The following is a 22,407-nucleotide window of genomic DNA, read 5'->3' on the forward strand; positions in this document are numbered from 1 at the left end:
AAAATAATGGAACGATTATGCTGTTACGTTTTCCTAATTTTAGGCACGTCGCATTTATCAGCCAACAGTCAGAGATTGCTTTTCGATCGAATGATACTTCTAATACAGAAAATCGTAGGTAAATGCAAGGTGAAAATTGTAATTAGGTCTCTTATCCACCTGGGTTGAGGATCTAAATTTTTAGATTTTTTATTTGTAACAACATTTACTACTGCGAGGAATTAAAAATAAACTTACCGCTAATTTCGACACTGGCTTCCTATTCTGTAATAGTTAGTTACGTTTGTTGTAAGAACATAATACATTAATTTACTTTGTATAAATATTACATTATCCATCGCTTTTCCTAATAAAATCTCATACCATATCCAACACACATATAAAATATGTTTTACTAATGCGAAATTAGAAAATAAGTCTTGTGAAGCAACACAAATATGGCCTCCCCGATGGCCTAGTGGAAGCGCCGTCGCCTTGTAGTCAAGGGGTCCCGGGTTCGATACCCAGTGTAGACACATAGTGGTTCGGATCCCACTTTAAACTGTAGGTCCAGTCCCAATTAGCCTTTCTGTGCCAAAAGCGGACTTAAAACACCAATTCAATCAAGCAACACAAATATGAAATATTAAATCTAGTTTTTTTTATTTGGTTTATTTTACTTCACTTTTCTGCCACTTTTGGCTAATTGCGAAGATGGGGATGAGTCATGATGATGAAATTGATGAATAGACACTCGCAAACATCCATGCCCAGGCCGGGATTCGAACCTGGGACCCTTGGCGTCGTAGCGCGATGTGCTAACCACTCTGTCACGGATGCCGGCTATTAAATCTACGTGGAAATAGTTTCTGCAGTATATTTGAGTTGAGTCAAACAAATTTCATAATGTGTATTCTCGCGGCACGTATTCAGATGTGTACTAATACAGGGCTAAGGCCTACCTACCGACTGCCGGCCTCACTTCCACCTGCCGAGGCGGGAGATTATCCAACCTGTTACGAGGTGGCGTGTGGTCAGCACGACGACCCCTCCAGTCATTTTTGTAAGTTTCCATGGCCGGATTACGCTACTCATTCGTAGTTCCCCAATTTTCTCCCAATGGTGGGTGGCCACCGGTCCCATACACAGTCCGAAACCTCAGAAGGAAAGTTGTTACGCTTACCCTAGGAGACTCGAACCTGCGCGTTCCGTAGCTAGAGCCCAAAGAATGACGTCTTAGACCGAACGGTCACGGTGTGCGACTAAATATGCACTAAGTTCTAAAAGCAAAAGTACCTTCTGCGCGGTGTAACATGGCGTGAATGAATATAGGGATTATGATTCACAATCCCTGCCATTTATGAAGGTGGTGTTAGCATCACGTTCCTGCCCCCAAAATAATATTTTTTTAGACCCCTGGTGAACCTCAAAGCAGTTTTCATGCAAAGACGTTGCTGAGAAAATCCCCCTCGAGACCAACCACCCTGGGAACAGAATCCTAGTCTTCAGCGTGACAGTCAGATTGTTTACCGAATGGAACAACGAGGCTTTTTAAAGCACATATAAAATAAATGAAAGTCAGCAAAATAGTATTATATTTTTACGATATCTATAAATTATAAAATAATAGACGTGCATACAACATATGATATTGATAATACAAAAATCATTGATAAAATTTTCCTTGCTTTGATAAGTATGCTTTAGATTGAATAGCTTCTTTTGGCATTATTATTTCTCATTGATTGACGAGAAGATTGAAAGGATGTGCAGGGGAGAAACGCCTGTCCTGTAAGTCGTACATTATATTTTCAGCACAATTTCTCAACAAACGCACATAAAGTAAAGTAACAGTGCAATTGTTAATTAGTGTTCGCTACCTACGAGATGTTCAAAGTATTATTCTCGCGGACGATGTTTCAACTTCAAAGCTAATAAATCTTATCTTGCACTCAATATTCAATGAAGCAATACTTAGAAACTGAGTTCCGATTGTGTAAAGGTTTTTGAAAGTTGCATACGTGATGATACGGAAGGCGAGTGTGGAAGTAAGGCCAGAGGCGCAACCACGAATTTTTGTCTGGGGGCAGTAGCAGGATAAACGTACCAATAATAATACTAGTAATAATAATAACATTAATAAATGGCATTATTATTACTAGTGGTAGTAGTAGTAGTATCAAAGACGTTATTATTCTCATAAATTACGCAAAAGGTAGGTAGATATCTGTGCTAAAGCATTTATTTGGAACAAACTATTTGAAATATTTTTTCAACACCAGAAATTTTACATTAGCTAATAATTGAAAACAAGCACACAAACTGTATTTTTGAATGGCAGAAAATGAATGATAAATGCATGCCGAAGATATTTTTTTGTACATATAACATGTATAACTTTCATATGTTTTACACATATGCAACATGGAGCGACATAAAATAAGGAAATACATATGCAAGATGCTAACACTAAATTATGTACGTATTCAAAGTTTATTCATTACATATATACAAAACATATTATTTAAATACATCACATTACAGAAAACAATTATATTGCGAGCGAAGCGAGAAGGAAAATTATTAGATCCAATTTTTGCAATTTAAAACAATATTGATTTAATAGGGAACAAATAATATCATATGGCGCTAAGGCATTCTCTCTTTCACAACTTTTTTTTAAAATTTAGATTATTTGGCGCCCATGGCCGACTCCCGCCGACCCCTAGCTACGGCTCTGAACTTGACGATACTGAGAAAAGCAGGCACTGCAAGCGAAGCGAGCAAGAAACTTTTACGAAATGTAATTTTATTTGTATAAAATTTGAAATAGAAGGGGGTAATTGCTCCTATGTGCCCCTTGCAGGTGCCCTTGGCCAGGCACGTATCCAGGAATTCCTTTCGGGGGGGGGCTCAACACCATTTTTTAAGGGGTATAGTAAGAACCTCACAATTGTATGTTTAAGACCAGTGGTGGCAATTGGGTTCCAAAACGAGGGGGGGGGGGTCCGGAGGGCGTTACAAGGAAAGTTTACTTTCTCTTGGTAGCCAAGGCTTAACATTAAGAGGCCATAATTTTGAAGCAGAAAAATATAAATTGGGGAGCAACTATCCTGTAAATCGTTGCCACTGTAAGGCTATCATTTTAATCAGAACGTGAAATCGGAACATTTTTACCACTCGACTCCTCTGTTTCCATGCATTAATAATGTGTGCGGAAACCATCTCAGTATGTGTGTTTGTCCATTTCTTCTCATCAGGTATAAAAACATCTATGGTATCTTTGAGTGTTTTTACGAAGCTGTTACACATGCACGGGATGGACAATCCACTCGACAACGCCAGATTCAAATTGTGGGTTGCGAACTGGACGCCGACAGCTCTCGAATATTTCTCTCTGATTCGAGCCTGAACACCACTAACGTGTCTTGTCCTCCCATTTTTTCAGCTCTTATAAAAGCCGAAACCCACCAAATTGTTCAGATTCAGGCCTTAGCACTCACAAGTGTTCAAAAATGCCTGTCACAGCTTCCGCTGTCTTGTCATATATCGGCACGAAACAAAGGAAGTCTTCTCGAATACAGGTGGATCACGAACAATTAATGCATAATGAAAACCCTTCCGTTCCCAACACATCTAATGTTTCGTCTCCCAGTATGATCAAATGCTTACTCACTTATCTCCAGTGACGTGCCCAAGGGAGGGTTGGTGAGGTAATAACCCCATTTGACCCAGTATTCCTTTTTTTAAAAAAAAAAAGAAAAAAAAAGAAAAGAGGAACGTCAAAGACAGGGAAAAAATGGCAAAATCAGGACTGACTACCAAAAATAGTATGCGTAACCCCTCTCCCTTCCGAAAATCCTGGGCACGCCTCTCTTTATCTCGGACACATTTTTTAAAATGAACTCGCCAGAAGTTTTTATCATCGTATTGGAGATTGAAGTAAGATGCGTTCTTCCTGCAGGTTTGAATATGATCCTTTAGGGTGCTGTCGTCTGCCTGCCTTCACACCTAACCTTAACAAGGCCCTAATTTTCCATCCTTGTGACTTGGATTTTCAAGACTTAGGAAGGTTTCAGACTGAAAGGGACACGCGATACATGTCGATTGGAATACGTTCTATTAACAATAACAGGGTTATAGAACATTCTCCATCTTGTCTCGATAATTATTTCTCCCAAATTATCATGACATTATTCAAGATGCCAAAATCCTAATTTTATCTAGTGTAAACAAAAAAAAATCCTGAAGAGGGGCTCAAGCCTCCCGATTCCCACCTTGGATACGTGCTATTAATAATAACAGGGGTATAAAACATGCTCCGTCTTGCCTCGATAATTATCTCTCTCCTTACATTATTTTTGCATTATTTAAGAAGCCAAAAACCTAATTTTATCTAACGTAAAGTGAAAAATTTCCTGGGGAGAGGGTCGAGCCCCCTGTGCCCCATCTTGGATACGTGCTATTATCAATAACAGGGTTACGGAACATTCTCCGTCATGTCTCGATAATTATTTCTTTCCTTAAATTATTGTCACATTATTTTATTTCACACCACAAGAAACAAAAAAACTCATTTTATCTAGTGTAAACCTAAAACTTTCGGGGGGGGCTCGAGCCCTCTAAGCCCCCCTCTGGATACGTGCCTGCCCTTGGCCATCAATGTTTGTCCCTCCTAGAATTGACTTCCGTCGAAGTTTGGGGGGCAATGCCCCTGCCCCCCTGTGGTTACACCACTGAGTAAGTCCGACATTTGGAGGAACAAATTGAATCAATCCTGCTACGGCAACTTGTTTTTTGGGAAGCGATGATCACTTTATTCCAGAAGATTTTCTTCCATTATTATTGCACATGGCTAGAGCACAAACAGGGTGATTTGTTCTCATTCTACCGGCATTCAAGAAAAGGTGTGTATAAGTAAATAATCGATCCATTTATCTAAAGCTTCCGTATACGCTAACTCGTTAAGTTCCATTCTGTCCTCTTAATGACGTCATAGCGCGCACAGAATCATGGGAAAAAATCTCGGAACCTCGGGAATGGCCTACCTAATAAAGGTACCTTGACTGACTGCAACCACGTCTTCGATCGTTGGCTGATAAACAAAGACGTCATCAAGTGCCAATAGAAGAGCGAAACATCGTTGACGTAATTGAAAACGTCTGGCCAATAAGAAGCAAGAAAAAATATATCCGAGTCGCTACTTAAAACAATTCCGTTTACCACCTGACACTTCCATTTTCACTGCAGAAAGTTACGCAATATATAAAGCTCTCACATACGGTATCCATAATAATTACACAAAATTTCTCATCATAACAGATGCTTTAAGCGTATTAATGGCGCTGAGTTCCTCATATCCTCAGATTTGCAAACATCCTTTATTTATCATACTTATAATCCAACAAACCCAGTATGCTAATGGAAGAAATATCAACGTCCAGTTTAGTTACGTAAAGGCTCACCAAGTAAACACGGGAAATGAACGTGTGGACATATATGCCAAAGCCGCCCGATCATCGGAATCTACCTCAGTTGCGAGACTTCCATAACTCTTCCAAGAGTTAAATATAAACTTCAAGATAAATGGAAACAGTGGTGTATAGAACAATTTCAATCCACAGGCAACATATATAAATGGTTTGCAGAACATTCACAAAACAAACCTTGGTACTACTAATATAATTTTCCAAGATCAGTTATTTTTATAATACGTCTACGTACAGGTCATGTTCGCACTAATGATCATTTATCACGATTACATATTTCAACAAAACAAGCCTGCACATGTGGAGAAGATAATCAAAATACTACACATCTCTTTTTACAATGTCCTAATTTCGACAGAGAACGAGATAAATTATATAATGGTTTGCGTCGCCATGGAGTTCCATTCCCTACATCTCTCACTGCCCTGCTCACGGATCCCATTCCTCCCACTATATGGCTTCTTTATGGATATGCAAGAAGATGTAATTTGACGATCTAACAAACAGTATAAATAAATATCTATATATGTTTTTTTTTCATTCTTGTGAAATATAAGTGAATAGCGAACTAAATACATATTGCAAAAAAAAACTCAGAAAGATGACTAAAATCGACTACCAGTTGATAGGATCAGAAAAAGAAGAAGAAGAAAAACAATGAAATTGGTTGAACATTTATCCCAATATCTTATAAAATTAGGAAGGTCTTAAAGCCTCCACCCCCTCTTTATATCCAGCCAGTGCTCTCATTCATTTAACCTTTAAACTAATCGGGGGCCTCCGAGATGCGTATACTTCGTGTATACTCCGTATACGGGCCGCAACCTGATGACGTCAAAAGATTGGTCGTGTGTTTTGGCGAAATACATGTATTTGGATGAGAAATTTGTACGATAAAGAGTTCCTGTAAATCTATTCATTTCAGAGTAAGAACAATAATTGTTATCGCAAACTAAATATAGTTGTCTCCTGATCAGTTACAAGTAAATTTATCCGTTTGTATGTAGTACAACATTTAATTAGATGTTAGTATGGGCCCGTTCCGAAAGTCGCACGAGTTTAACGCGTTAAACGAGTTATGGTAACTGGCTGTCCCATAAGTGCTTCCGTGCGTTTTGTGAGTTTCATTATGCTGTCCCAAAAGTCGCATTCCGTGCGTTTCATGCAAGAACGAGATTCACCAAACGCACGGGCCAGGAGGCTGGTTTGTTCGGTGATAATCGTCTGCTGCCTACAGACAACGCGCGTACTGATGGAGTCAAACTGCACTAGTTCGGAAAATGTATTTTAATTTTAACAGATAGCGATATGAAGCAACAAGCACAAGATGAGTATGCCTTAACCGTTCTTAGAATGTGATTAAAATGAGTAACAGTGTCCACAGTAGAGTATGTTTTTGGCATAAGGACATTCCTTCCGCTGAACGCCATGTGGAAACTTTCCCTAAACAAAAGGCTGCGCCTGCGCTTTCGCCTAGAGTGTCCCATAAGTCTGTAAAATAACTGGTTTCAGATTCACGAGCCCAGTTATTTTCGTTGAATGCATTCGTTTCGTTAAGACTTTCGGAACGCACCCTAAAAAAACAAGCGTGTTCAATCAGTGCGATGTGTACGACACTTAGGAATTTGTGAGCATAGCTGAATGGTAATATTAATTACATGAATGCCGATTTTGTAACTATTATATTACTTTATTTAACACGAAAAAATGTTGATTGTTATTTATATGTTTTATAGCTCATACATTGTCTGAAATTGTGCAGTTTAAAGTGCAAGAGTCACGTCTTTAACACATTTGCTTTCCAGTCACAGTAAAGGATATTCACTTACTTATTCATGCTATGTTCCAATTTATATGAACTATGTGCTTGCTATCAGGACCGGATTAAGGTGGGTGCTATTGATGCTGCAGCATTAGGCCCAGATGAATACAGACGAGAATTTTTCGAAAGCTGAACAGTTTTCTCTTGCTATATTAACCTGAAAATAAATCTTAGAATGAAATTTGGAGCCCCAATTTCGGATGCCTAGACACAGCGTTACTTATTATACAGTTACCATTATTCTTTACGCTGTGACGTAACTATAACGTGGTTGTGTTTATTGTTCACCCAAGATTTCAAGCATCAGGCCCAAATTCGTGTTAATCCGGCCCTGCTTGATATGCATGACGTGACAGAAATACAATGTACACCAATAGAATTTTACGACTTTGTTCAATTTTATTAGCATATTTCACAAATACATTGTGGATAATTTTGTACCTTTGTACTCGGTAATGGATGTTATATTTTCGCTTTGTCGATTATTTCTGTCAAAAACAGGAATTTCTTTTTGATTATTGCGATGTAGTTAACAAACTAATTATATAAAAACGTGTACTTGTGTCAACAGCATTTAAGGTATTTGGAAATGTAGACAAGTTGCTAAAGTGAAAATTTACTAATGGAAAGAATAACGATTATTACATTTGCATAGTCAGTCATTGTGATTTCATGTAACATATTTGATTGATTTACATTTATGCTCTGTGGAAAAGTAGGAGAGCGAGATATTATCTCAACCTCTCAACCTGTTCTAAATATCACAAGTACAAGGGAAAAATATAATTATCATCTTATATGTCAGCGAATATTTGCATGACACGATTTCAGTACATTTCCAGGTAAAGTTAGAAGTAAATTGTCGTTATTAGGGATGAATCGAACACGCTGATATATATTAAAACTTACGCCTTATCCTGAAAAATAACTTGGCTAACTTGTCTCTTGGTTTTTACCATTATCTAGCATGCTTGCCAAAAAGGAATATAATTATAAGGACTTTAGAATACGATATTCTTTTAACAATAATCTCCTGATAGAGCATGAGGTTTATTGTATTCTCTTGCTTTTTGCTTTGGGCTTCTTAATTAAAGTAAGTTGTTTGCAAGTTGCAATAATATTCTCAAAGAGTTTAATTTTCCGTGTGATCGCAAATGCCTTTTCATAGGCTTGAATTAAATTTAAAATTTGTGTTCTTAGCATCTAGGTATTGCGAATAGGTTAGGCTAGTACGTTTGTTGCATTAGTATTTGTACACTTTCTCTATTGGCTTGCATGTAAGATTTTGATGGGAACAATGATTTTAAAAAAATGTAACCTACAACCAAACCACGGAAACTTGGGCATCCAAATATTTACCAGATTTATAGAAAATTAAACATTTATCAAATTAGACACGGGAATTTAGTTCCGAAAGTTGGAAAGCTTATTTAATACGAAATTCTAATCTTACAAGCTCCTTCCTCAACCATCTGTTCTGTACGTAAACTTTTACAAAATTATCTTGTATACATAACTTGGACAGTAAGTTCTCATTCCGCAGCAATTTAATAGCAATTATATACTAACGATGATAATTCTTTACGAACTTACAAAGAGTTCCAACTGTAGGATGAAATTTTATCTATATCGCCTTTTTTCCATTGGTAGTTTGAAAAATAAAGGTACTTTATGCAGAACGGTAAAGAATTGATTTTACTCTTATCAATATTATTTACGTACCGGTATTTTCCAATGTCATATAACATTTTAAACGTTCTTCAGGTGAAAGCAAAGTTCTGAACGAATAAGATAGAACTATTCACTCAGAAAACTAAATATTATACTCTTACAATGCACTTTGTTAAATGGACTATACTTGACTAATCCTGTGACATCACGAAAGCTGTTGCGAGGCCCGTACATAAGTATAAGTATCTCTCAGAGGCCCCGGATTAATCCGCAGTATTAGCCTCAATTAGTGGCGTAGGGCAGTTGTCTGTGGTCCCCCTGCAAGTAAAATGTTGGGGACCCCTCAGTGGAAAACAAATATCGAGAGGATGCCAGAGTGGGACGGACGCACAATAGTTAGCAACCCCCCAATTGTAAAATGGATTAACTTTAACCCTGCCTTCCCATTTTTTTTGTCATCGACTTAGGCGCTATATATCAGTTTAGTAGTTTTGTCGAAACTAAATCAGGGTGGTCTGAATATCTAAAAAATAACTGGATGAAGAAATTAGAAATATTTTCTCTTACTTCAATGCGGTGGCACAACCAGAATTATTTTTTTTAAGGAGGGTGGAGGCTTCACACAGCCAATTATTTTGTTCGTGATCCTTTGTATTTTTTGTTCGAAACTTTTCTAAAAGATGTAGATTACACATAATACACATTATAACTCCATTAAGCCTTGTTTCCATGATTATGAAAAACTAAATATGCTGACCAAGGCAGTAATTTATTTTATTAAAAACATAAACTAACGTAACGTTTCAACCTTCTAGCAAGGTCTTCATCAGACTCTGTATCAAGTACAAAAGTAACCAGATACAACAAAAAGCGTAATATATATACACACAAACATTACTCCTTCCAGACTATTTAGAAAGTTGTTTGGAACTTTCTAGCAGATGACTTTCACTTTCCAACTTTACTTTCACCTAAAAGGCTAAACACAATTACTTCCAAATAGAATGGGGTTGGACTTTTTAGAGAAGAGAAAGAAAAAGAGGAGAGAAGGTTTGGAATAAGGAGTATGGGGAAGACCACAGAAAAGATATGCAAAGTGCTTAGGAAAGCAGGAATTAAAACTTACAGGAAGGGAGGGAGAAGCATCTTAGGAATAGCGAGGAATGCTAACAAAAAAAAAAAGGAAAACAGAGAAGAGGAAGAAGAAGGGATTATCTACGAAGTAAAATGTAAAGAATGTCAGAGTGTGTACATAGGAGAAACGAAAAAAAGGCTGAAAGACAGGTTGAAACAACATAGGGATGATGTACGACTTAAGAGAGAGAGAAATGCAATATTTAAACACACGAGAGAAACAGGACATGACATAGAGTGGGATGAGGCTAAGCAGATAGGAAGGGAGAAGAGAATGCTAGTGAGAAAATGGAAGGAAGCCAAGGAAATAGAGAAGAAAGGCGAAGAAGACACAATGAACTGGAATGGGGGACTGAAGTTAAACAAAGAATGGAAGAAGATGTTGGAAAGAGTGGAAAGGACAAGAGAAAAAGAGGAGAGGAGAAGGAAGAAAAATGAAGGGAAAAGAGCGTGAGATTAAAAAGTCCAACCCCATTCTATTTGGAAGTAATTGTGTTTAGCCTTTTAGGTGAAAGTAAAGTTGGAAAGTGAAAGTCATCTGCTAGAAAGTTCCAAACAACTTTCTAAATAGTCTGGAAGGAGTAATGTTTGTGTATATATATTACGCTTTTTGTTGTATCTGGTTAATTTTGTACTTGATACAGAGTCTGATGAAGACCTTGCTAGAAGGTTGAAACGTTACGTTAGTTTATGTTTTTAATAAAATAAATTACTGCCTTGGTCAGCATATTTAGTTTTTCATAATACACATATATTTTAAAAAAATACTGTTTGGGGAAATTGTTTAAAGGATAGTAAACACTCCTTTTTTGGACTTGGAGGTGGGTGCGCCTTCAGCCCAAAAAGTCATCCTCTGAATATGCCAGGCCAAGATTCAACGAAAGAGCCGCTCACATTACGCTTCTACTACTAATAGTGAGTTATATACTCAAGCAAACGTATCATTTCAGTTATGGGGGTTGAACTGGACCTCTAGATTGTCGATGGTGACCTAACATGCAAAGGTCAATTGCTACGAAGAAATAGCAGCGGACTCAAGTCTTGAGAGACAGAAAATTAAGCAGCGACTTGATTCACAGAAAATTTGTCACTCAATGAAATGCCGGTTGGAGGAATTGGAGCACTTAGAGCACTACGTTGTCCCTGCGTGATGGAATTGGGGCTACTGGGCCTAAGGGCAAAGGGATAATTGCTCCTGGGCTCCACCTCTTGAGTTCTTTTGAAGTTAAACGCAACAGGTGTGAACAATGTGGGAAATTTATCTCAGATCCTATTTCAATCTCATACTGAGGCTTGGGTGTCCTCTTGAAAATATATGGTGGGAAGTTACATTTTAAATATCATGTAATATTACTAAATGGTATATAAAAAAAGTCATGAATTATCAAGTTTGTTTATTTAAGTATTGTAACAATAAGGCATCGATCGGTTGAACAACTGAATCTTTCTACCCGATTCACAACTGTACTACACTACACTACGTTTACGAAAACAACGTAGCTATAAAGGTATGAGATGAAAGAAGTTTCCTATCGGTTGTAATCTGTGAGCAAGTAACTTAATTCTGAATTTCGGAAGAGACCCATAATGTCAAGTTGCCTGGGCCCCTCTGGCTGAGACCATACGTCGCTGCTTATTATCGCAGACGTCGTCGTATGATATGATACTGGAACCAAATTTCTGTTTCGTAAATCCATTTTTTAAATAAGCGACTGCTGAATTTCTGGGATTATATAACATTTCACGAGCGCAGAGAGAGAACATAGCGGGGCCCCTACAGCTCAGGGCCTCCCGCATTGCGGGGGCGGCCGCTACACCACTGGCCTCAATGTTCATGCTCTTTTCAGTGCGAAATTTGAAGTTATGTACTGCTCATAAAAAAAATCTCGGAAACTAAGAATGGCAGAGTTACAAATTATACCGCGATTTATTCATCATTGATCAGACTATAACGTCATGCTTATAAAAAATCGTATGTTGTACATAAATAGAATGAGCTGTACATGGGCATCACCAGAAATTACTAGTTATTATTATTATTATTATTATACAATAACTATTATAATCTAATAAAAATATACATTTCGCTTCAAATGTTTTATTATTGTTATTATATCATTACAGAGCCTTTTCTACTCGATCGACCAGATCCAGCAGAACTTTTTTTCACTATCTTTATACATTTCATACAACAGCTATCGTACTGAAATGCATAGTTATTTCGTTTTATTAACTTTTTTACGTATGCCTCGTTCAAGAAAATGCTTGAAAAATTAGGGGGAAATTTTTTACTATTACATTTGTGTTGTTTGACATCTCACATAAAACTCACATTTTTTAAATTTGTATTACTGTGGAATCATATATTCATCGGTTTAAATAGTAGAATATGAAAATATACAACCTGGTACTTTTATTTAACACTCAAGTTTCTTTGACCTAATGCTGCTTTCGCCTTGTTTATTCTGTTTGAATCACTGACGTACACAGGATTTCTTTTTTCTGGAGGGGCTGGAATTGTAATGTTGGATATTACATAGCTGCTTTCTAGGGGAGGGGGCAGAATGCACAATAAAATATTTCCTAAATTAATAACTTTCCTCTCCCCAAACTCATTTTAAGGGGATTTTTGCATTTACCACTCTGGTTTTCCCAAATTCTTGAATGCTTTTATTTGAAAATATCGATTTTCTCAAAATTTCGGAGGGGGCTGTAGCCCCATCAGCTCCCCATCTGCGTAATCCGGTAGTTTGAATAGTAAGAAACGAAACTTTATTTCTGTTATTAACAATAAAAATAACGCTTCTTTTGTATCTGGAAATAAACGACACCGATTTCCAGGAGTGGGGACAGGGTCGTTCGAACCCCTCCCGACACCTATGGAGCTGCAGTTCCCAAAACCGCCTTCAAAATTACGTCACTTTCAAGGATACCCGAAATATACGTATATTGTTTTAACACTGTCATCATTCAAGTTCTTATCACTGAACTCTTGCTGACGGAAGAATTCGATCAGAGATAACATTTATCACTATGCAAGAGATAATAGGATTGCGCGAGATATCGAAATATCTCTGTAAAATATTATCTCTTCCAGTGATAATTCAAAATGGCTCTGGATGGAAGACGCGGATGCGTTTTTTGTACGAGTGTCGTCTTGGTGTTCTGTTTCAGCATAGTGCACGTCAAGGGGGCGGTGGATGTGAGGTGTACAGAAGACTACTGTGTCCAGCAGACAGACAATTGCCCAAAAGAACAAGATTGCACCAACGGCAGTGGAAGGCTTTTCAAATCTACTTCCACCTGCAACTGTTGCCCTGATCGCTGCATACTATATTTGAGTAAGTAGCTGTTCTATAGCCTACATTTTGTAGAGGGTGCGAGCCAGGTTCTTGACATGAAGTTGAATAGAAGAAATTACAATAATAATGAAATAATAATTATTATAAACTATTAGTGACAATAAACTAGTATTTTATGTCCGATTCAGTGGCGTAGCACAGTGCTCTGGGGGCCCCTGCAACTAAAATATTGGGTGCTCCTTAGTAAAAAAAAATATAGAATACTATAACGTATATATATATATATATATATATATATCATACATGACGTCAGAGGGTAACGGACGTACAACAGTTAGCTACCCCCCTTTGAAGTGTTTAACAATTAAAAGAAAGTTGGACTACCTTGTCACACTATAGCTAAACATCTAAAATAATCTGTAACACTTAACAGGTGTGGACTGTGTGGGAAATTTGTCTCGGTTCTTATTTGAATATGAAAAGGCTTGAAAATATTTGGTGGGAAGTTACATTTTAAATACCACACATAAAACTAATATTAGTGGTAAACGTTCATGAATTACCAAGTTTTCTTGTTTGCGAGACAATAAAAAACAGACTGTCTAAGCAACTGAATCTTCCTACTACCGTAGATTCATAACTGCAGAAAATATTTACTCTAAAAGATTCCGACAAACAGCATATCTATAAAGGTGTGAGATGAGGGATTTTTTCCCCTATTTTAGGCGATCTGCGAGCATGTAAATTATGTAATACGGAATTTCTGAGGGCCCCCACAGATTAAGATGCCAGGGCCCCTTAGATTGAGCCAGTACACCCCCGCTTATTATCTCAGACATTGTCTTATGATATGTTACTGGGATCTCTCTCGACCACCTTCCACATGAAAATAAATAAACAAAAAAAAAAAACAGTCGTGAAATTATTTGTGGTGTCCACTGACTCGTAAATTACAGTAGCTCTGTTGATACGAATTCTAAGTTCACCGATCGGACGTTTCAATTTAGCAAATTTCAAGTCCAAAGAAATTGATTGGCCGAGGCGGCCCGATCCCCCGATTTCACGCCTTGTGACTTCTTAATTTGGAGCCACATGAAAGACTTAGTTTACAACACACCAGTAAACTCGTAAGAGCAGCTCAGGGAGAGGATCTTAACAGCTGGTCAACACATCAAGGACACCATCACATCACGAATTACGAGAGCAAATTTCCGTAAAAACCTGCGTGCCTGCATTCGTAACGGATAAATTCGATTTTCTCGAAAACTACTTATTTTCGGACAGGGTATCATATAGACAAATTTTTTGCAAATTGCCTTTACTTTAACCCCTTTCAGGGAATACATCTAATTACAAGTCACCCTGTATATCATCATTTTCGATTACAGCTGTTCAAGATAAGGTTAAGGATACGAACATAGAAAAGCCCTTGTATATCTAACGATTGTCAGTACTGTGTACGGTACATCACTGCTTTATTCTTTCCAAAAATATTGGAAACACCTGTCGTGGCTTCAGAACTATTTAGTTTTTTAAATATGATTCCAGATTTACCCTTCACCAGTAATGTGTTATGTTTTTCACCAGTAACAAGTTATTATAAAAATAGTTTATGCTTTGAAATATATCGATTGCTAGTAAAAACAAAATAGACAAATTTTTGAAAAATGACAAAAAGCCATTAAATACAGGACAGGAAATATTCAAAAAGCTTGAACTTCATTCTTAAAGATTTGAAACAATTATACAGTTTTTAGATAACTAGATGTAAGCTTAACACGCATATACTTACACGTGCTATACTTGCACATCACAACTACTTTCTTAAATATGGATACTATCCTATAAACGTGAATATTCAGATGATTTATATTCTGCCCATTTATCATCAATTCACAAATTAAGAAAGCGTACACATACGTGAACAGATTATATATAGCTTCAGATATCTGCTTTTATTTAATGACTAAATCAATTATGATTTTCAACAAAGAGAAAACGAATAAGCTTCTCCTCTTATCGATCCTCGCTGTTTGTCTGCAAATCCTGGGCAACTAATCGTGAAGATGGCCACACTTTTCCAAGCCAATTAACAATGAGATGAGCTTTACATATTATGTTACAGGATTCAAGAGCCTAAAGTTATATATGTGTGGAAAGTAAAGTATAAACACTTAGGTAATTTTAAAGCATTTATTTGACATGTCGTTGTCTTGGCAAGTACATAACACTTCTTGTTGTCTTGATAAGAACATCTTCTGCACCTCATGAGTTAAAGTCCAGATTTCGGCCTTCGAGGACAACTTCTGTTCTGAGAACTCTCTCTCGACACTGAAAGAATAACAATTGAAGTGTATTAAATTACATTCAGCGTGTGTTGGAGTCTGCAATTAACTGTAAAGAAGTAGGTTCTAATCACAAAATAGGGTTGTAGGGCATAGTGGCTCGATATATCTACAATCGTACATCTCTATAGTAAAATAAAATAGGTATTGCCTTTGATGCTGGGTACATACTAAGTTTCCATAGCTATACTATACTTGTCTCACCTCTAACAACGAATACATATGGGTTAAGTCATAAGTCATGGCAACTATTTTTTTCCCCCGCGAACAGGGGACAACACTAAAAATCTAAGATATACGTTTGAAAGTGTATGGAATGTACTTTCGAAAGAAGCCACCAGATGGTGTATGTGAACAAAGGTGGGGTAATACGTAGGGCTCGGATTTTTAGGTAAATAAATATTTTTTTTCTGCGAGTAGATATGACCTCGTAAGTGAGTTACAAATTCCGATCATGGTAACTGGAGCCTATATACCAAATTTTATTTCACATAAAAACACATTTTCTAATTTTTTTTATGTAAATACATATTTCTTAATATTCACTCATAAATGCATAAAATGCGTTTTGTCACAGAAATTCCACATAAAATTTCACATCTACTTAAATTTTCCTATTTTTTTCAAGATTTCCAAGAAAGAAATCAAAAGTAATTTTTTTATAGTCGCTGTACTTGTTTTCTCATCTTACAGAGGGAAAAAATTCTGTAAACGTAATGGACCAAAGACACAATTGCTTCTCAGAAAATTCCAGTATGTCATGACAAAAAAATTCTGGCTTTAAAATGATGTGTAACATTTCAAATGTATTGGATGGTTAACAGGAAGAAAATATTGGATATTTAAGTGTGAGTGAAATATCATGCCTTGAGTATGCGAGGTTGACTTCGTGCGACGTGGAACGAACATTTTCGCAGTATACGGCACTGTTTCGGGACAAGCGTCAGTCTTTTGTGATGGACAATTTAATGATGACAGTTGTGGTGTATTGTAATTTAACATTATTCACCAAAACATGCTAATTTGGTGAGTAGAGCTATTTTAAGCAGAAATTGACATTTTTAGCACATAAAAATGCATATTTTCCATGTTTAACTACATAAAATGGAAATATTTTCCATATTTTGAGAACAAAAAAAAAATATAAATATTTTTCTGAGTTTTAGCACCTAAAAATCTGAGCCCTGGTAATAAGCATGCACTGAAGTTCAGTCGTTGAGTGACAGCGTTGAAAAATGGAGGTCATGAAGCAGGGGAAACGTTCGTTCGTTAAAATAGCAGTTCTCAGTGGCAGAAATGCACGAGAATGCCATACAGAGCTACGGGAAGCACTGGGTGTGCATGCAATGCCCTATCGAACAGTGAATAACCTGGGTGAATACTTTGAAAGTTGTTGAATAGTGTAGTCTTGTGTACTTGTTGTTCATGGCATGATAAAACACTGTTGTCCAATGTCCTGTGTTCTGCCTCTTCCCTACGAGAGTCTCCTGCATCGAGACTTCATCTGGTGGCTTCATTCGAAGGTACATTCCATACACTCTCGAACGGCTATCTTAGATTTTTCGTGTTGTCCTATGTTCACGAGAAAAAAAAATCGTTGCCATGACTTATGATTTAACCCTCGTATGTATGTGTACTAAGTATACATGTATAATTCTGGCAAAAGGTTAGGAAACTTGATAAGTAGGTACAATACTACTAAGTATAATATTTTTTGGTGGCTGTACAAAATATGTTATTAAAGTGAATGCCAAAGTTACTACACAATATAAGTGAATCACGTGTTTCAAAACTCAAGGATTATTAATGTCAATGAGACTGCTTCTATTTCTAAGTTCGAACTATTTTACTTTCATTGAATTTTTACTCGTTTCATAAAATACTACATAAAACATCAAGACTTACTTGCACATGCTGCTTCCTTGACCCTGGCTGGCTTCAGATTTGACGCAGATCGCTGTCTACTTTTTTATTATTATTATTTTTTCTTTCTTTTTTTCGGGGATACAGCTTCACGGACTGGAGTACCACTCCTTAAGAGGTGGACTCACCGTACCTCCCACCCTGGGCTCTTTGAGCCTCTTTGGACCCGGAGGGCCTCATGGGTTCTTTAAAGCCCAATTTGGCCCTTTAGGTTCCTTTTTGGTTCTTTCAGGGCTCCGTTTGGCCCCTTTGAGGACCCCCGGCTCCCCTTAGAACCCCCAAATGCCCCTAGGGGAAAGCCAACTCTGCAGAGGAGATCCTGGACAATGGTGGAGTCCAGACCGGAGGGGGACGTGGAGTACCTCCATGCCTTCCGCCCTCCTTCCCTCCAAATCCCCCCTCCACGTAGGAATGAACTCCTCAGAGTTCCCAGACGCCGTAGTGATGGTGCAGCAGAAGAGGATCTAGGGATCAACCCGCCATAGTGAGTGCCGAAAGGGACGAGAGAGGCACACACACACTCACATGCACCCCCGCATACGCACACACACACACAGGCACACACACAAAAGAGAAATCTACGAGTTATTAAACTAAGAACTGAGGGGGCAATTGGAGGGTGAACTACGGTGACTCCGGCCGCCATACAGCCGCCAGAGATCACCCCTTACATATTAATGGTGACTCCGGCCGCCATACAGCAGCCAGAGATCACCCCTTACATATTAATGGTGACTCCGGCCGCCATACAGCAGCCAGAGATCACCCCTTACATATTAATGGTGACTCCGGTCGCCATACAGCAGCCAGAGATCACCCCTTACATATTAATGGTGACTCCGGCCGCCATACAGCAGCCAGATATCACCCCTTACATATTAATGGTGACTCCGGCCGCCATACAGCAGCCAGAGATCACCCCTTATATATTAATGGTGACTCCGGCCGCCATACAGCAGCCAGAGATCACCCCTTACATATTAATGGTGACCCCAGCCGCTCTAACAGCCAGAGACCACCCTTAAATAAAAACCCAGATACTACCTTAGCAATAGCGGTAACACGGAAACCCTATGAGTGTGGAGATAGTCTTTCTGTAACAGCATGTTTAGGCCCAGCCTTGTCACCGTTCTCCCTTGTCTCTCGTTGCCAGGTGAAACTCATGTAATGATAAAGATGAGTGATTGTGGTGCCGACAGAATGGATCTCAAAAACTACTTGAGCGATATCACAAATACTTTAAACTATTCTTGTCATCTTAAAACTTCTCCTAGAGTAACTTATAATTCACCTTAACTGAGCCTAACCAGCTGTCAATCCTTATCTCTTACTATTATCTCCTGTCTAGAATACTCTGAAACTTTTAAGCACTGTTTTTACACTTCCAAAGTTTTGTCTTTGTGCACTGGGCATACCGCTCTGTGATCTGGTTTTGAGAAAACTGGTTGATATTGATACCATTCTGTTTTTCTGAACATTGTAAAAACTCCTTTCCTGTATATTCTCTCAAGAGAATTTTCTGAATTTGGACCAATGGCAAGTTCATATCAATGAAATTTCCTATTTCTTACGGCAGCTTCAAGAATTCAGTAATATTTTTTTAACTTATCCTAAAGAGCACTTCTTGTTTGATAGTAGAAGCAAATAAACTATGTACTTATAAACTATGTACTTATTTTACCAATTGAATGCTTGATTTGTACATTTAACTTGCTGTTCAATTACATGTACTTCAATACATAAAACTATATTCATTTCTATCAGAAACATTCACCTAATACATATTTCTACTCCGCGTAGAAAAAGCTTTTTATGAGTTAAAACTAATGCATAGTTCTGTGATATCCTTGAAGAATATATGTTAAGTCAGATTGCTAAGTGTTCATCTTACCCTAACTCTGACATTTTATTATGCCACCTTCAATACATTTCTGTCTAGCTATACAGTTGTCTATTTTGCAATCCCTGTTGCATTTCTAATTATCTATCCACAGTGGCCTGCCTATCTTTCAATTTCCTCATTTATCCTATCTTGCTAAACCTTATTTGTCTATTTTGCAATGCTTCTTGTATTACTAATTATATCTATCCACAGTGGCCTATCTTTCAATTCCCTCATATATTCTACCTTGCTAAACCTTAATTTTCTATTTTGCAATCCTTTGTTGCATTTCTAATTATCTATTCACGGTAGCCTATCTTTCAAGTTCCTCATATATCGTATCTTGCTAAACCTTAATTTTCTATTTTGCAATCCTTGATGCATTTCTAATTATCTTTCCACAGTGCCTATCTTTCAATTTCCTCATATATCCTATCTTGCTAAACCTTAATTTTCTATTTTGCAATCCTTGTTGCATTTCTAATTATCTATCCACAGTGGCCTATCTTTCAATTTCCTCATATATCCTATCTTGCTAAACCTTAATTTTCTATTTTGCAATCCTTGTTGCATTTCTAATTATCTATTCACATTGGCCTATCTTTCAATTTCCTCATATATCCTATCTTGCTAAACCTTAATTGTCTATTTTGCAATGCTTCTTGTATTACTAATTATATCTATCCACATTGGCCTATCTTTCAATTCCCTCATATATTCTACCTTGCTAAACCTTAATTTTCTATTTTGCAATCCTTTGTTGCATTTCTAATTATCTATCCACAGTAGCCTATCTTTCAAGTTCCTCATATATCCTATCTTGCTAAACCTTAATTTTCTATTTTGCAATCCTTTGTTGCATTGCTAATTATCTATCCACAGTGGCCTATCTTTCAATTTCCTCATATATCCTATCTTGCTAAACCTTAATTTTCTATTTTGCAATCCTTGATGCATTTCTAATTATCTATCCACAGTGGCCTATCTTTCAATTTCCTCATATATCCTATCTTGCTAAACCTTAATTTTCTATTTTGCAATCCTTGTTGCATTTCTAATTATCTATCCACATTGGCCTATCTTTCAATTTCCTCATATATCCTATCTTGCTAAACCTTAATTTTCTACTTCGCAATGCCTCTTGCATTACTATATATCCACTGTGGCCTATCATTTAACTTATCAATTTATTTTGTTCCAGGATGAGTTCTTATCAATAACTTCATGAGACATCCTAACCTATCCCTGATTAAGCATAAACCCTACTGTAGATCACTGTTTTGACATTTGTGATTTGTTCACACTGGCCGCATTAACGGTAACATAAGGTAAGGTTGTAGATACTAAACGATTTTCCCCTATGCTAATCTTACACGCTATCTATGTGTTTAAGTAAGACTAATGAAAATGCTTGCAAATTATGTGATGAAGAGTCAAATTGGAAACAATGAACAAAAATGAATAGGTTAGGTGCGTGTAGTGGAAAATGATTATGGAAGAGATATTGCCACGGTTAAACTTGGCTTCGGTAAAAAGTGAAAAATGGATGTGAGACATCCCAAAACATGAAGGTACAGAGAGAGTAGAGAGTAAGACAGAGAAGATGGCAAAAGAAAGCAAGGAAGAAACATAGAAGCAGTCCGATCTCCTCTTTCATCGTTTAAAACTGAATGTAACGCCTGCCTCCGTTGCGGAGTGGTTGGCGCTACGAAGCCAGAGATCCTAGGCTCGAATCTTTCATAACACATGGGGTTCCTTGAATTCATGATCCATCCTCACTGCCGCGATTAACCTAGAGAAGTACAAAGCGGCGTAAAATAACTAATGACCAAGTACAACTATAATGCAGCAGGAAAAAAGCAGAATGGTAGGAATCCAAATGAAGGACCGTGGGTGTAAAGCTGTCCGTGCACGATTCAATTTGTATTGAAACATAAGGTACATATACATTCCGCATGCACATAGCACCGTGGAATGAAGGCAAATTTAGAGGATGTGTGGTAGGGCCATTCTGGAGGTGATGTGATCAGCACCAAGATCAACCCAACCAGGGTTTCCCCCCAGACACCCATTCATTATTTCTGGGTGAGCCCCAGAGCCGCTTTATGCGGAGACAAGGTCGGAAGAATTCAGACCCCCGGGAATCGAACCCTGGTCTCCCTCGTGGCAGTCAGACACCCTGCCAACTAGACCACAGCGACTGTATTTATTGAAACGGAGCATTCATGACCCAACAAAATCGACAATTGAAAGTCGTTAAACAGCGTTATTATTGAAAATCTTGAAAGGTGTGAAAATTCACCTGTACACGACCGAAGAAAAATTGTCAATTTCACATTTTACCAAAAGGTGGCACTATCTGCGTTAAGAAATATAAATAAATAAATTAGCTATGAACCGCAACAAAGGAAAAAGATGTTATTTCGAAAGAAAATGTATAGGTGGGTTTCATGTGATGTCAAGATGCGCACATTCTGTATCTCGATGTTCTTTTTCGATAATCCAATTTCATAACATGTGCTCTGATTGGTCCACAGCCCGTCATGAAGGGCTTTATTTAACCATTCGCAGTTAGAAAGACTTCGACGGTAATCTTGAATTTGAGAATAAATATGGCGTGTCCTCTGAAGGAACTTGCTTTAAGACTGGAATTCAATGTGTTTCATTTGATCGTGTACAGACAGCTTAAGAAATGATGTGCTAATATGATAAGCGAAAAGAGAACCTGTGGGTAAATTTACCAATGAAATATCGTCTGGGGAACATTGAGATGGAGAGAGAGAGAGAAAAGGGAGAAAGAGCTAGAGAGAAAAAGAAAGAGAGAGGGAGAAAGGAGAGAAGGATCTAGAGAGAAAAGAAA

At 37.6% G+C, this 22,407-nt stretch overlaps 1 protein-coding gene across 1 annotated transcript in view; it reads left to right on the forward strand.

The window, feature by feature from the left end:
• The first annotated feature begins 13,202 nt into the window (after positions 1 to 13,202).
• Positions 13,203 to 22,407, forward strand: part of LOC146004039 (uncharacterized) — a 48,071-nt gene continuing 38,866 nt past the window's right edge. The window contains exon 1 of the mRNA XM_083142624.1: positions 13,203 to 13,436. Coding sequence (XP_082998750.1) covers positions 13,205 to 13,436 — 232 coding nt within the window. The 5' untranslated portion in view covers positions 13,203 to 13,204. The remainder of the gene's footprint in view (positions 13,437 to 22,407) is intronic.

This window comes from Lepisma saccharinum, chromosome 21 (genome assembly GCF_977018435.1).
Source record: "Lepisma saccharinum chromosome 21, izLepSacc3.1, whole genome shotgun sequence".
Taxonomy (NCBI): domain Eukaryota; kingdom Metazoa; phylum Arthropoda; class Insecta; order Zygentoma; family Lepismatidae; genus Lepisma; species Lepisma saccharinum.